We start from the raw sequence: 15,035 nt of genomic DNA on the forward strand, positions 1-15,035 counted from the left end.
AACCTGGATGTGCAAACGGAACCGAGGCGCTTGCCCTCCTCAAAGGAAGGTCAGGTGAGAGATATGTGTCTGTGTTGAAGCCAGAATGCACCCCGGAGGGAAAGAAGCAGCTTTAAGTATTTGCAAAGCCCGGGGGTGTCAGGGCTAGACCACCATGATGGTCCTCGGGGAGGAGAACTTCAGTGCCCCCGTCTCGGAACTCCCTGAGCTTTACTGTCATCCCTCCCCCAGCTCCTTCAGCGATAGGTTCAGAAACTAAGCAGACTGGGAGAAGATTCATAAAAGTGTCGGGGGGGAGAAAAAAGTAAAAGGTGCCCACATTCCTTCCTCGGTTTCAGCCTTCCACTTTTCCTGCGGGGCAGAGCTAGGAGGGAGAAAATGTAACTTTCAATCAAGATGGTTGTTTTCACTTTTACATACTTCTGGACATTTTACTTTTTTTTTTTTTTTTTTTTTTTTTTTTTAAGAGAGAGAGAGAGAGGGCCCGTGGGGCAGAGGGAGAGGGAGAGAGAGAATCCCAAGCAGGCTCCACACCCAGTGTGGGGCTGGATGCCGGGCTTGATCGCACAACCCTGAGGTCAAGACCTGAGCGGAAAGCAAGAGTTGGATGGTTAACCGACTGAGCCACCCAGGTGCCTCTGAACATTTTAAATTGGTCAGAGGAGGATGTTTATTAAATAAAAGGGACCAGGAAATTTCATGGGATTTGATCTTTTTATCCAGGGGCAGGGGAAAAACTAGCACTACAGAAAAATACGTAAAAGGAAAGAGGTGTGAAGAAAAAAGCCGCTTGTAATTATATTCCGCGAGTCATGCTTTGTTCATTGAAATGATCCCATTTAAATGTTTTTTTTCAGCTTTATTGAGGGATAATTGACAAATGTACTGTGTATGTTTAAAGTATTCAGTATGATAATTTCATACGCATATATTTTGTGGAATTATTACCAAGGTCAAGATAACGCATTCATCACCTTACAGAATTAACTTTTTTGTGTGTTGTTGGTGTGGGAAACAAAGGCAAAGAAAAAATTAAATTTCCTTACTGCCCACCCCCACCAAGGTGTGTTGGGAGTTATACTCCCAAGCACTGGCCCATTGTATACACTGAAAAATTCATGACTGAATTTTTACTAAACAGTAAAAACCCCTTAGGGTCCTGGAAACCTTGTTTACAAAATACCTTGGAAGTTTGTGCTGTCGGTAACCCCCTTCCAACTTGAAAGTTTATCATCAGTTTCCTGTCACAACCCCAGTGAAGCTCTTTCTGCCCCCGGGGCCTGTCCCCGTGCTTTTAGAATTCTTTCTTGGCCCTTGACTCTGAACCCTGACATTTTCTACATCATTGTTAGCTTTAAAAATAGACTCAGCCAGTTATTTTGTCAGCAAAAGATGGGTTTATTGGAGGAACACAGGAGAACTGCAATCCCAGACAAACAAGCTGTGGCCAAACCACCGGCAAGTTTGGAATTCCAAGAGTGGTGGCTTCTCCCTGAGGGAGCTGTTGCTTGGAGGGATGAGGAAAGCCGCTTCCTTCCCCCTGTGAATGGTATCCTCCTTCGAGTTCAAGATCATGCAAGGTCAAGTCCGTCTCTTCCTGTTGGGTGTGCAATTGACTATGAGTGGTAGGTGGTGAGACCTCCCCCTGCCCAAACCTTCCCACTTCATTGTAATGAGGTTTGCCAATACTAATTTTCACCACCTACATTTATATTGTGGGGCTGTTACTAAGATAACTAACACATTCATCACCTCACATAGCAAACCTTAGTGTTTTTTGAGACTGCTTAAGATCTGCTCACAGCAACTTTCAAGTATATAATACCATATATATTATTAACTACCATCACCATACTGTACATGAGATCCTCAGAACTTCTTTTTTAAAGATTTTATTTATGACACTTTTTTTTTTTTAAGATTTTATTTATGAGAGAGGGAGGGAGCACAAGCCAGAGCGGAGAGGCAGGGGTAGAAGCAGACTCCCCGCTGAGCAGGGAGCCTGATGTGGGGCTCGATCCCAGGACCCAAGATCATGACCTGAAGGCAGATGCTTAACCGACTGAGCCACCCAGCCATTCCCCTCAGAACTTATTCTTATAGCAGAAAGTGTGTAGTCTTTAACCTCTCTCTTCATTTCTTCCTCCTCCCAGCCCGTGGCACCCACCATTCTACCTATGCTCTGTGTCTATGAAATCAGCTTTTTGTTGTTGTCATATATTCTACGTATAAGTGATATTATACACTATTTGTCTTTCTCTGTTTGGCTTCCTGCATTTGGCATAAAGCCTTCCTGGTTCATTGATGTTGTCACAAATGGCAAGATTTCCCCTTTTTATGGCTGAACAATACTCTGCTGTATTTATAATGTCTCCCACATTTTCTTTTTTTTTCTTTCTTTCTTTTTTTTTTTTTTATTCATGAGACACAGAGAGAGAGGCAGAGGGAGAAGCAGGCTCCCAAGGAGCAGGGAGCCCGATGCGGGACTCGATCCCAGGACCCTGGGATCATGACCTGAGCCGAAGGCAGACGCTTAACGACTGAGCCACCCAGGCGCCCTCTCCCACATTTTCTTTATCTGTTCTTCTGTCGATGGGTGTTTAGGTTGCTGGGTATGGATGTCTTGGCTACTGTGAATAATGCCACAGCAAACATGGATGTGTGGCTGTCTCTCAGGGGTGTGCCACTGTCTCTTCAAGGTAGTGATTTCGTCTCATTTGGGTATGTAATGTCGACATTAGAAATGTTATTTTACCAGCCTGTCTCCCCACCGCCCATTTTTTTTTTCAGGAATAGCAGAGATTTAGAATCTGAAACACACAAGCCATGGCAAAACCACAGGCAAGTCCAGAAAGGGGAGACTAATTTTTTATAGAGGAACACGGGGAGGTGGGAGGGACTGTTAGAAAGGAAAAGCCCATTGGAATACACTAGGAGTTCTGTGCGTAGTGGCTTCTCATTGCCTGACTGGGCTTTTGCCAGGACAGAATCTTCCTCTTGCTGAGGTAGTCATGTAGGCTTCTTCCAGTTGGTTCTGCGAAGGGTTGTGTATGTTGTAGCGTGAAATCTTCCTTTTCTGGGCTCCTGACTCCATTTTAAGTGACGTTTGCTTTATCCAGTTTCAGAGGAGATTAAGCCAATAAGAAAATGAAAAGAGAGGTTTTGATTTTATAAATTCATGCAACACGAAGCCATCAGGTAGATATTCTAGAAGCTGCTTTCTAAATTTCACACGTCTTTGTTGATGTACATTCTTTTTTAATTTACTTGTTTCCATTTCAGAATACACATGCACAGTTTTCACGACAAGGGTTTTCATCTCATCCTGCTCCCCCCTGATACTCAAATTCTGAGAACCTTCCTTACAGTGCCTCCGTGGCTCAGGGAGATGGGTATTACCCCTGTTTTACAGATGAATGACTGAGGCACAAGGAGGTGAAGGTCTTGGGGGAGTCTCTGAGTGTCCCCAGATGGGCAGCCCAGGGCCCAGCACAGGGTCAGCTTCTCTGTTTTCCTGCCTACCCTGCAGGAACTGGGGGGAAGCTAGCGATGTAGACTGGGGTCTTTGCTAGCATGTGGAAAACATCACATTTTCATAAGGAGCTCGTCTAGAAAAGTTTCCTTTGGCCACAGAGCAAGAAAAATTAGGAAATTATGAGACACAGGCAAGGAAGAGTGGGAAGATTCCAGAAATGGCCGGAGGTAAAACAACAGGTTGTGGGGAGGGGGTGGTCTGGCTGGCTCAGTCGTTAGAGTGTGCGGCTCTTGATCTCGGGGTCGTGAGTTTGAGCCCCGCATTGGGTGTAGAGATTGCTTGAATAAACTTAAAAAAAAAAATTAAACAAGAACGACAACAGGACAGGGGATCCTCTTGTGACCCTCTGCGTACCTCATCCCTCCTTCCCTCAGCCACGAGCAGTTAGGGGCCATTACCTGGGGCAGTTTCTGGAGGTAGGGGATGAGAAGCACCGGGACTTGACACCCAGGACCTTCAATTTCACGACAAACTTCTGGGGGCCAAAGGACTCAGGACAGCAGAGTTCAAAGCAGGGCCAGAAGGTGCAGTTGGGGCCACAAAGGCGAGTCCGATTCAGAGGCAGGATGGTGTCGTCATCACAGCACTGCTCCACGGGGTTGTAGATCTGGTCCCCACACCTGGGGGCAGGCTGGCACAGCCACGGCCCTGAGGCCGTGGGGGCATTTGGCGGAGACACTGATGGTGTGGGTCCAAGGAAGACCAGACACCCACTTTCTGAGGGCAGCCTCCTCCCTCCCCATTCTTCCCGATCCTTGTCCTGACCTGTGACCACTTTTGCACACTGGAGGAGGAAGATTGTTAGGCAGACAGGACCTGTGGGAAAAAGAAGGGCGGGGGGCTCTTTTATGGTTCTCGGAAGTTCCAGCATTTGGGGGCTTCCTGCACACACAATGCCAAACAATTCTGAGACGCCAGCAGGGTGTCTGAGACTTCAACTCCAGTCTGCGGCTGTCTACGCAGAGATAGAATCAGAGTCTTAACAGGTTATGGGCTCAGTCCTACAATGCTGTGCCCCACTCCCCACCGCAGATGCTAGTCACAAGCCCCAGGCTGTTACCTGTGCTTCTGACCCACTGGCTACAGATTGGAGTTTCCAGCCAATCCTGCTCCCCCCCTAATACTCAAATCCTGAGAATCTTCCTTACAGTGCCTCAGTGGCTCAGGGAGATGGGTATTATCCCTGTTTTACAGATGAATGACTGAGGCACAAGGAAATGAAGGTCTTGGGGGAGTCTCTGAGTGTCCCAAGATGGGCAGCCCAGGGCCCAGCATAGGATCAGCTTCTCTGTTTTCCTGCCTACCTTCTCCTTAGGTTCTTTCAGTTTGCTAGAGGGGCTCACAGACTGAAGGGAACACCTCCTTATGTTTACTAGTTTATTAGAAGATATGATAAAAGATATAAGTCAACAGCCAGGTGAAGAGATCATAGGGTGAAGTCTGGGGAAGGGTTGTGGCACACCCATCCCTCTCCAGGGGCGCCACTCTCCCCAGAGCCCATGGATTCACCAGCCTGGAAGCCCTCCAAACCCAGTCCTTTTGGGTTTTTATGGGGGGCTTCATTGCATAATCATGACTGACAAAGTCATTGGCCATGGGCGGATTCGGTCTCTAGCCCCCTCTCTCCTCCCAGGAGCTAGGGAAGGTGGGAATGAAATTTCCACTTCTTCATTCACAGGGTTGGGCCTCCTGGCTACCGGCACCCATTCTTGGGTGGGGTCCAAAAGTTACCTTCATTAATAACAAGACACCCATTTTACCTTTACGGTTCTGAGTCATTTTCCCAAACTGTGAAGACCAAATATATCTGAGGACTATATTTTGGTTATCTGAATGACCAAATACATATTTCTTATAAATCATTATATGGCTAGGTGGAGCATGGGGCAGAGAAAGTGGCCATGGGGTCCTCAGGGAAGGCAGGTGAGTATGGAAGAAGCCACAGGTTAAGTTTATTTAAAGGTGCGTCTGCAAGGGAGTTAGCTCAGCCAGGCCCTGAGTAGCTGGGGCTGCCCAGGGGGAGGGGCATTCAGGGAAGACTGAGTCCTCAGCCTTGGCTCCCAGAGAGAAGGTTTCTGGTTTGTTAAAGAAGGGACCTGTTTGTCAGAGATGCTTCTGAGGTTCCCAGAGGTGGGGAGGAGCAGGGGATGATGTTGAGGTTTGGGAGCTGCGCTGGGGTTGGGGTGAGATGATGGTAGCATTTGGGGGTCCTCCTTACCCAAGATGGAGCTTCGTGGTGTCATCACTTCTGAAGAGGCTCTAGGACAGTGAAGGAGGGCGATCGAGTCTGGAACTTTATTGTAGACAGCTGCCCCAGACTTCGTCACCGGTTTCTGATTGAGCCGTTCTGATCAGGCCACCCTCAGCTCTCCAGTGGATTCTAATGGAATCACCAGCAGATAGTTGCTTTAGGAGGGGACTAACTGGTCTGCGCTTAGGAGTGTGAATTCCTGAAAACAGAGTGTCACAGACTGACTCATTGCTGCTTCCGGGACTACTTCACGTTTCACCTGGCTGCCGCTCGGCCTCAGCCCAGTTGAACTTCTCAGCACTATGCATCCTGGGCACTGAGGAGAGTGAAGACTTCACCATAGCAACACCCGTTCCACATCCCAGGGCCCAGCTCCATCCACATCCCTGATTCAGTTTCCCAGCTCGTGCCCAGTGCCGTATATATCTTGGTTCCCACTCCAAACTTAATTCTCTAAAATCTTTTTAGATTTTATTTTATTTAAATGCAATTAATTAACATATAGTGTATTATTCATTTCAGAGGTAGAGTTCAGTGATTCATCAGTTGGATATAACATTCAGTGCTCATTACATTACTTGGCCTCCTTAATATGCATCACCCAGTTACCTCATCCCCTACCCACCCCCTCCAGCAACCCTCAGTTTGTTTCCTAGAGTTAAGAGTTTCTCATGGTTTGTCTCCCTCTCTGATTTCGTCTGATTTTATTTTTCCCTCCCTTCCCCAATGATCTGTTTTGTTTCTTAGAAATTCCACATATGAATGAAATCATATGATATATGTCTTTCTCTGACTGACTTATTTCGCTTAGCATAATACCCTCTAGTTCCATCCATGTTGTTGCAAATGGCAAGATTTCATTTGTTGATGGCTGAGTAATACTTCATTGTGTATACGTGTGTGTGTGTGTATATATGTGTATATGTATACACATATATATGTATATACCACATCATCTTTATCCATATTTCTGTCAGTGGGCATCTGGGCTCTTTCCATAGTTTGGCTATTGTGGACATTGCTGCTATAAACGTTGGGGTGCAGGTGCCCCTTTGGATCACTATGTTTGTATTAACTTCATTTTACAGGGGAGGAAAAGGAAGGAAAGATGCGTGCCCGCTGTCATGCAGGTGGTAGGGGCATAATCAGGAGTCTAACCAGACCTGGCTACTCTGAAGACAGGTACCCTATCCTCTTCATTCTGGGATGTCACTGTCCCCTCGGCCTGCTCTGGTTCAGCTCATCCAGGCCCTTTCATTATCATCACTTATCAGTCATCACTCACCTGGGGACAAACAGTGCTTCCCCTCTCTCCCCAACAAGGCAGGTAGTGGGATCTTCTGAAGTACCAATATGAACCAGTTCCTCTCCTGCTTACACCCGTCCAGGATCCCCAGGGCCTTAGGTTGGCATTCAGACCCCTCACCGTGGCTTGTAGGCTCTTTGTCATCTGATCCCTGCTGATCTCTCCCCTTCTGATGGTTCCCACTCATGCCATACTCTTTCTTCTCGGATTTCTCCAAGCCAACCCCTCACCCTGGAATGCCAGCTTCTCTGCCATTTCCATTTGCCAGTAAATTTCCATTATGCATTCCAACAATACCCTGCACTTGGCTGGATTAATGCCTGTCCACTGACCACTCCTTCTGTGTCCTGTCCTGTGCTGGGGGCCTGGCAGGGACCATGACATCCTTGGTCCTGTCTTTCTGGGGCTCACAGTACCTGGGGAGGACAGACCCATCCCAAGACAGTGACAGCCACGGGTGGGTACCATGGGGGAGTCCAGAGGGTTAGGGAGGACTTCTGGAAGAGCCATGGGATCAGCATAAGCAAAGGTGTTGGGGATAGAGTAAAGGGGACTTGGGACTCGAAGGTGTTGCACCGGGTCAGGGGTTACCCATGGGCTGAATACTCAGTGAGGCTCCAGGGCGTGTGGTGGGGACATGGGCTGTGACCAGGCCACCCAGCCCCAGTCCCTGCTGAAATGGAGGTCACACACCAATGGGGAAGAATGCCAAAAACAAACAAAAGAAGCAAAAACAGACAAGCAAATGATAAAACAATCAGAGATTGTAATAGGAGCTAAGAAATCACATGACTGTTGAGAAAAAGCAGTGGGGGAGACCTAGGAAGCTGACATGGTAGAGGAAGACCCAGAGGAGTGTTACTTCAGAGAGATCTGAAGAAGCCAGCTGTGGAAAGGGAGTTCCGGGCAGAGGGAACGGAACAGCAAGAATGAAGTCCCAAAGTCTGGTTTGTCTACTCTGGGGTGGAGTGAAGGGTGGGGTTGTGTGGGGAGAGGCAGGGGACCACGCAACTATGTAGGCCATGGGAAGGAGTAATAATCAGTTATGATGTTTGACCACACTCCTGGCCCCGCCCTGAGCATTTTACATGCATTGCTTCATTGGATGATCACAACGGTTTTAAGGGTGGTGTTCTACCTGAATTTTAAAGAGGAGGTAACAGAGACTCAGTGGGGTTAAATCATTTGCCCAAGGTCTCACAGTGATGACGTGGCAAAGCTGGGATTTATGCTACGACTTTAGGACCCCACCTCTTGGTTACAATATCTTTAAACCTCAGGAGGTTTATTGGCTATTGTTTGGTCACCATGCTGTACCCGACACCTAGAACAGTGCCCAGCTCACTGCTCAGGACACATTTGTTAAGGGATTAAGTGAACTCCTTGCGTTTTATGGAGAAGGAAATTAAGGTTAGATACATAAAGGTTTCCAGATGATACATGGTCATAAAACAGTGTCAGGATTTGAATTTGGGACTGCCTTATTCCAAAATTCTGGCTACACTGTCCCAGTGGGGAGCATTGTTTCCTCAGGGTAATCCCACTAATGGCAAGGCCCTCTGGTTCTTCCTCAGGGTAGAGGTCACCATCCAGATCACCCAAAAGAGGCCCCCTTGGGCCACAGCAAAGGTAAAGGTCGAGGAACAGAGTCGGGGGCTGAGGCCCCCTCCAGTGACCACAACAGGAAGCTGCCGAGAAGCTGGAAGACATAGCCCCCGTGCTAGGTACCACCCCACCTTTACTCCAGAGCCTCAGGCAGCAACCCCTCTGCGGAGCAGACCATCTAGAAGGACCTGGGAGGGGCGGAATCTCTGGAAGCCCCAGGCCACCAATAATGTGATAGCCATTGAAAGTGACATCCTGAAATTTTTTTTGTTCAAAATGCTTCACTGGGAGCAGAAGGGTTTTTCGGCTAAAGCAAACGGCATATAGGGAGGTGGGGGTTTTCAGCATGGATCTTTGTGTGTGTGTGTGTGTGTGTGTGTGTGTGTGTGTGTTAATTTTGATTTAAAAAAAATGTCGCACTGGGCGCCTGAGTGGCTCAGTTGGTTAAGCGACTGCCTTCGGCTCAGGTCATGATCCTGGAGTCCCGGGATGGAGTCCCACATCGGGCTTCCTGCTCAGCGGGGAGTCTGCCTCTCCCTCTGACCCTCCCCCCTCTCATGCTCTCTCTTTCTCTCTCATTCTCTCTCTCAAATAAATAAATAAAACCTTAAAAAAAAGTGTCACACTAATGTATTACTTATCTTGATCATGGAGGTTTTCTGCGACACCTTCTGAAATTTTGCACACAAGGTATATAACCGCAATTCTTTCAGTAGACCTCAATTACTTCTGTTACTAAATTATGCTCGTCCTGACCCTGCTGTGAAGCATTCTAGAATTATGTTGAAGAACATGAGCTCTACAGTTAGTTTGGATTCAAATCCTGGTTCTGTTTCTCACTGGCTTTGTGGTCCTGGGCAAGCTGCTTAACTTCACTGTGCTTCGTTCAATTTTCTTTTTTCTTTTCTTTTTTTTTTTTAAAAGGATTTTATTTATTCATTTGAGACACAGAGATACAGAGAGAGAGAAGAGAAAGCATGAGCAGGGAGAGAGGCAGAGGGAGAGGGAGAAGCAGGCTCCTTGCTGAGCCAGGAGCCCGATGCGGGGCTCGATCCCAGGACCCTGGGATCATGACCTGAGCCGAAGGCAGATGCTTAACCATCTGAGCCACCCAGGCGCCCCTCGTTCAATTTTCTTATCTATAAGTTTGCAATAAGAATTAGCACCCAACATAACTCTTTGTTTCGACAATAAAATAAGGTAACACACATAAGAAAATTTGGGTAATTATCTCATAACATACTATGTGCTTGATCCATGTTAACCATTAGTCTTACAGAAATAGTTTCATGAATTTATTACTTCCCTGCCAGCAGCCAATTTGTTGTTTCAAACTCTTCTGTGGGGACGCCTAGGTGGCTCAGTCGGTTAAGCGTCTGCCTTTGGCTCAGGTCCTGATCCCAGGGTCCTGGGATCGAGGCTCACATCAGGCTCCCTGCTCAGCGGGAAGCCTGCTGGTCTCTGCTGAGTGTCCCCTCCTCTGCCTGATCTTCCAGAACTTGACCTCATGTGTCTGCTCTTGTTCATGGGCCCATGTCTGGTCCGGAGGGGTCTCCCCCACCCTCCCATCTCTGCTCAGAAATACTAGGGGCTGCAGGCCCCTGGTCAGGGCAACCTTCTCTCTTTTGGTCCACCATACGGTACCTACGCGGAAACCTGCCTTTTAAGTTTTCCAGCTGCAAGTCAGATAGTAATACGCTATGTCCTAGGAGCACATATTAAGTTCTTAAAGTCCATGGGTACCTTGAAGGTCCCTCTCTAGGCTTCAGTGGACAGAGAAGCAACCTGCCAGCCCTCCCCTTTTGGGACTCACACACAACACCGACAGCTTTCTCCAGAATTCCTCCCTTATCCCCAGCTTCCTCTTCTTCTGTGCTCCCAAACTGAATAAAGAACCCTTTCGTGGTTTCCTATCATATTTAAAATAGAATTCAAATTCTGACCACTGCCCCAGAGGCTTCTGGGAGTTTCCTCATGCCCATTGCCCCTGGCTATCTCCTACCCTCTGCTTTTCCTGCTCTGACTAGCCTGGCCTCCTCCCTGCTTCTTATAACATGCCAGGAAAATATACTGATGTGCTCTGTGATGAGTGACCACTTGACACCAGCTGTATGCATTGGACTCTGTAATATTGTGTACATTTGGAAGTTTTCCTAATAAAGATGTTTTTTCATGTCAATAACAAGAGCATCCCCATCCTACAGCCATTGCATGATGAACCAAGTAAGTTCCCAAATATCAAGAACACAACAGAATAACTGGTCCGTAGATGTTGGGTGTTGCTGTGACAGGTGTTATTGTGATCCCCTCAGCTCCCCATCTGCTGTCAGAAACAACCCCCAAACTGTGTCTTTGTCTCAAGAACAAGGAAACCTGAGGCTGGCAGCGAGCCAACCCCTTTCTGCTCTCATCTGTGAAGAGAGTCCCCTCGCTGCACTCTCGCCAACAGAGGTCTCAGTTTTTTTTGTTTTTTGTTTTTTAGATTTTATTTATTTGACAGAGACAGCGAGAGAGGAAACACAAGCAAGGGGGAGTGGGAGAGGGAGAAGCAGGCCTCCCGCTGAGCAGGGACCCCCCCCCCCCCGATGCGGGGCTGGATCCCAGAACCCTGGGATCATGACCTGAGCTGAAGGCAGATGCTTAATGACTGAGCCACCCAGGCGCCCCCAGAGGTCTCAGTTTTTCCACCTGCTCACCACCAGCCAGCCAAAGGCCACCTCTCTCCACCTCGTGTCCTCTGCTGGCCCAGTTATTGCCTTCTGGGGCTGCAAGGCTCCCACCTGTAGAGCTGAGCAGGCAGAGATCAGAAATCATTCTAGTGGTCCTGGTGGCTTGACAGATGGACATCATACTGAACCACCAGGCACAGGTATCTCCCATGGGGAGTGAATTAATGGGAAAAAAGAGATAACTTTTATAAAACCTTACATCTTTGCCATGACTGGCTGCAGCTCCGTGAGTCCACTGAGCAACTACCCCCTCGTGTTCTGACATTTTCCTAAGGTGAGCCCAGGGCCCAGCTGACCTGCATTTCCTTCTGGCATGCATTTGTCTTGTGACTCAGCTCATCCTCCCCACAATGAGGATCTAGGGCATAGTCTTTGGAGAACTTGGACTTTCCCAATGGACAAGAAGAGGCCAAAGAGCTTCTGCTTTCTGCCCTGCAAGAAATACTGAGTCATAAAAATAGAAAAATGGCTTGCTCCTTTCTGGAAACATGGGGAGAGATTTAAGGGAATAGTTATTTCAAAAATTTACCCAGCCACATTAGGAAGTCACAAAGCAATAAGGAGACGGTTATTAGGATCAGATGCGTGTTATAAACTAAGGGGAGAATATGAGGACTTTTCACCCCTGAAGCTGGCGACAAGTTCATGCTCTTCTTTTTTGGGAAGCATTACAGGAAGAGAGGAATCAAAAAGACCCATAATTTGCATGAAAAGCTTTGCAATCTACCTGCTCCTGGAATGGGGCGTGGAGACAGTGCCTTAATTCAGCTTAGAACAAGATCCATGAGCCGCCACCCACACAACACCTTCATGAAGGGTTGGACCTCAAAGGGAAGACTGCCATCGAGAGTATGAGTGGATAATGCAGTCAATGGGGAGGGGCGGGAGGCAGCGGCAGAACGGCGGCCATGTTACTCCCCACAGAAGATTTCAGACCTTTTACAGGAGCTGGAAGGAGCAGAAAACCCTAACATCATTTTGGGGGAAAAATTGATTCCTGATATGTGATTTTTATTAACTCACAATGTACATACAGCAAAGTATACAAATCATAAGAGTATAGTGGGACGAAGTTTATTCACCCATTCTGTGATAGGGGAGGAGAAAATAATTTTCCTTCTGAGTTCTGAGCTGAGATCCCTTTCATAAAAGATTAATGAGAGAAAAACAAAAGTTTACTCACACGTACACTTCATATGTACATAGGAGATACCCAAAGGGAAAGTGGGTAACTCCCGAAGGTGACAGAGATTTCAGGATTAAATACCATCCTAACAGGGAAAGGGGAGGAGGGAGGTAGGCCTGTTAGGGGAGAGTAAATGTTTTTGTTTGTTTTTTTTTAAGATTATTTATTTTAGAGAGAGAAAGGGAGGGGTAGAGAGAGAATCTCAAGCAGACTATATGCTGAGCATGGAGCCTTACGCGGGGCTGGATCCCACAACCGTGAGATCATGACTTGAGCTGAAACCAAGAGTTGGACGCTCAACTGACTAAGCCACCCAGGTGCACCAAGAGTAAAGGATTTCTAGGAAAGCTGAATGGGCCCTAAGAAGGATAGATGGGAGGTATGATAGTTTGTGACAGTGTCTGTCTGGATTTGGTACCGACATCTTGCCTCCTCTCCTCTGGTGAGTCCATCTTTCCTGGTTGGTGAAACTCCTTTCTAACACACGAATTCCTCCTGGAGGATCTGTCTTTAGGCAGATACGTCCTTGAGTCTGTAAGTTTATGGCTTTTGCCAGGTATGGGAAATCTTCAGTCATTTTTTCATCAAAATCTTTGTCGGTTTTCCTCTTTCTCCTGTCCTTCCAGTACTCCAGTGACAGTAATGTTAGATCATTTCTTATAGGCCCAAAAGTCCCAGAGGCTCTGTTCATTTTGTTTCCCCAGTCTGTTTTCTCACTGTTGTTCTGGGTAATTGCTGTTCTATCCGCAGATTGAATGAGTCTTCCCTCTGTAATCTTCATTCTGTTGTTGATCCCAGAGGTGTGGTTCTTCTTTACATCTACTTTTCTTATTTCCTGAGACTCTTTCTTTTTTTTTTTTAAATTTTTTTTTAAGATTATTTATTTGTTTGACAGAGAAAGACACAGCAAGAGAGGGAACACAAGCAGGGGGAGTAGGAGAGGGAGAAGCAGGCTTCCCGCGAGTGGTGGTGATATCGAGTTGAGCTCAGAGAGACTGGCACAGTCCACCCTCTTGAAAAATAAGCATCTTTTTCTTTCATAACCATCTTTGACTCTTCCAAATAGAGTGGTGGTACCATTTTTCCACCTAGCGTGATAACAACGTTCTCTAACAACCTACAGACACACTCACCTTCTCCACAAAAGAGAAGTTCGAAGATGCACTCTCTGTCTCTCAGCTGATTCTCAATCCTTGGATGTACCCCTGTCATTTGAGAATAGGAGGCCTGAGGATGCATGGATGCTGTGGAATGTTTAAGAAGTATAATAGTGGCTGATATACTTTTTCTGACCTATAGGATGAGTGTTGTGGAAGCCATCTTTTTTTTAAAGATTTTATTTAGGGGCGCCTGGGTGGCTCAGTCAGTTAAACATCTGCCTTTGGCTCAGGTCATGATCCCAGGACGCTGGGATCAAGTCCTCCATCAGGCTACCTGCTCAGCGGGGAGCCTGCTTCTCCCTCTCCTCCCCGCTTGCTATCTCTGTCTCTCTCTCTCAAATAAATAAATAAAATCTTTAAAAAAAAAAGGATGTTATTTATTTCACACAGAGAAAGAGAGAGCGAGCACAAGAAGGGGGAGTGGCAGGCAGAGGGAGAGGGAGAAGCAGACTCACCACAGAGCAGGGAGCCCGACGCGGGGCTTGATCCCAGGACCCAGAGATCATGACCTGAGCCGAAGGCAGATACTTAACCGACTGAGCCACCCAGGCGCCCCATGAAAACCATCTTGAATCATAAGTCATATATGAACATACATGGAGTTCTGCGTGCAAGTAGTTTGAATAACACTGGGATATTAGGAAGTAGAGCTAGAAACTAATAAAATATTGCTAATGGTCTCATCTCGGTACACAACACGGTGGATAACAGAGCAGAAAACCATTGCCCGATGGCTAAATCACCTACAAAGTAAACTTTGGTAAAATACAAATTGGCAGAAGCCTTCAGAACTTAAAAAATTACCCCAAATCATACAATCCAATACAGATTGGATTTCAATGAGTTGAATTTAGTGGATTAACCTAAAGAGAGAGAGAAATCAGTATTGTTTCATTTGAATGCCACATCTATACAAAGTAAAGGCCACCACCTCTAAAAACAAAATAAATGATTTCGAAAGCAGAAAGTGGGGGGAGAAAGTGAGTAGATAATTTCAAAGTGGGTACATGAGGAAATAAATCCATATTGTTGGTAGAGCTAGAAACCGAACAGGAATAAAACCGGGAATAATTGTGCCAGGAAATGGGGGAGCGGGGGACGAGGTCTCCTTTTTGTTTGTACAATTCAGTCCTGTTCCAGTACTTGTGTTAGCACAGCCTATGCGTTATGTCTGCCTTAGAGAACTTTTTGGTGGGTTCCGATGAGAGGAAGTTAGGGAGGGAATACGCTCCTTGAATGCGTTGCCCGTGGTTTCCCCCCTAA

The 15,035-nt window shown here is 46.9% G+C and overlaps 1 protein-coding gene across 1 annotated transcript; it reads right to left on the reverse strand.

Annotated features, from left to right (window-relative positions):
- Positions 1-3,929: 3,929 nt before the first annotated feature.
- LOC113936345 (insulin growth factor-like family member 3) lies at positions 3,930-6,094 on the reverse strand. Its single transcript, XM_027619405.1, has 3 exons — positions 6,046-6,094; positions 4,301-4,351; positions 3,930-4,213 (listed from the first exon to the last, which is right to left on the reverse strand). The coding sequence occupies exons 1-3, from the start codon at positions 6,092-6,094 to the stop codon at positions 3,930-3,932; spliced, it is 384 nt and encodes a 127-aa protein (XP_027475206.1).
- Positions 6,095-15,035: the final 8,941 nt, after the last annotated feature.

Source organism: Zalophus californianus, chromosome 17 (genome assembly GCF_009762305.2).
Source record: "Zalophus californianus isolate mZalCal1 chromosome 17, mZalCal1.pri.v2, whole genome shotgun sequence".
Classification (NCBI taxonomy): domain Eukaryota; kingdom Metazoa; phylum Chordata; class Mammalia; order Carnivora; family Otariidae; genus Zalophus; species Zalophus californianus.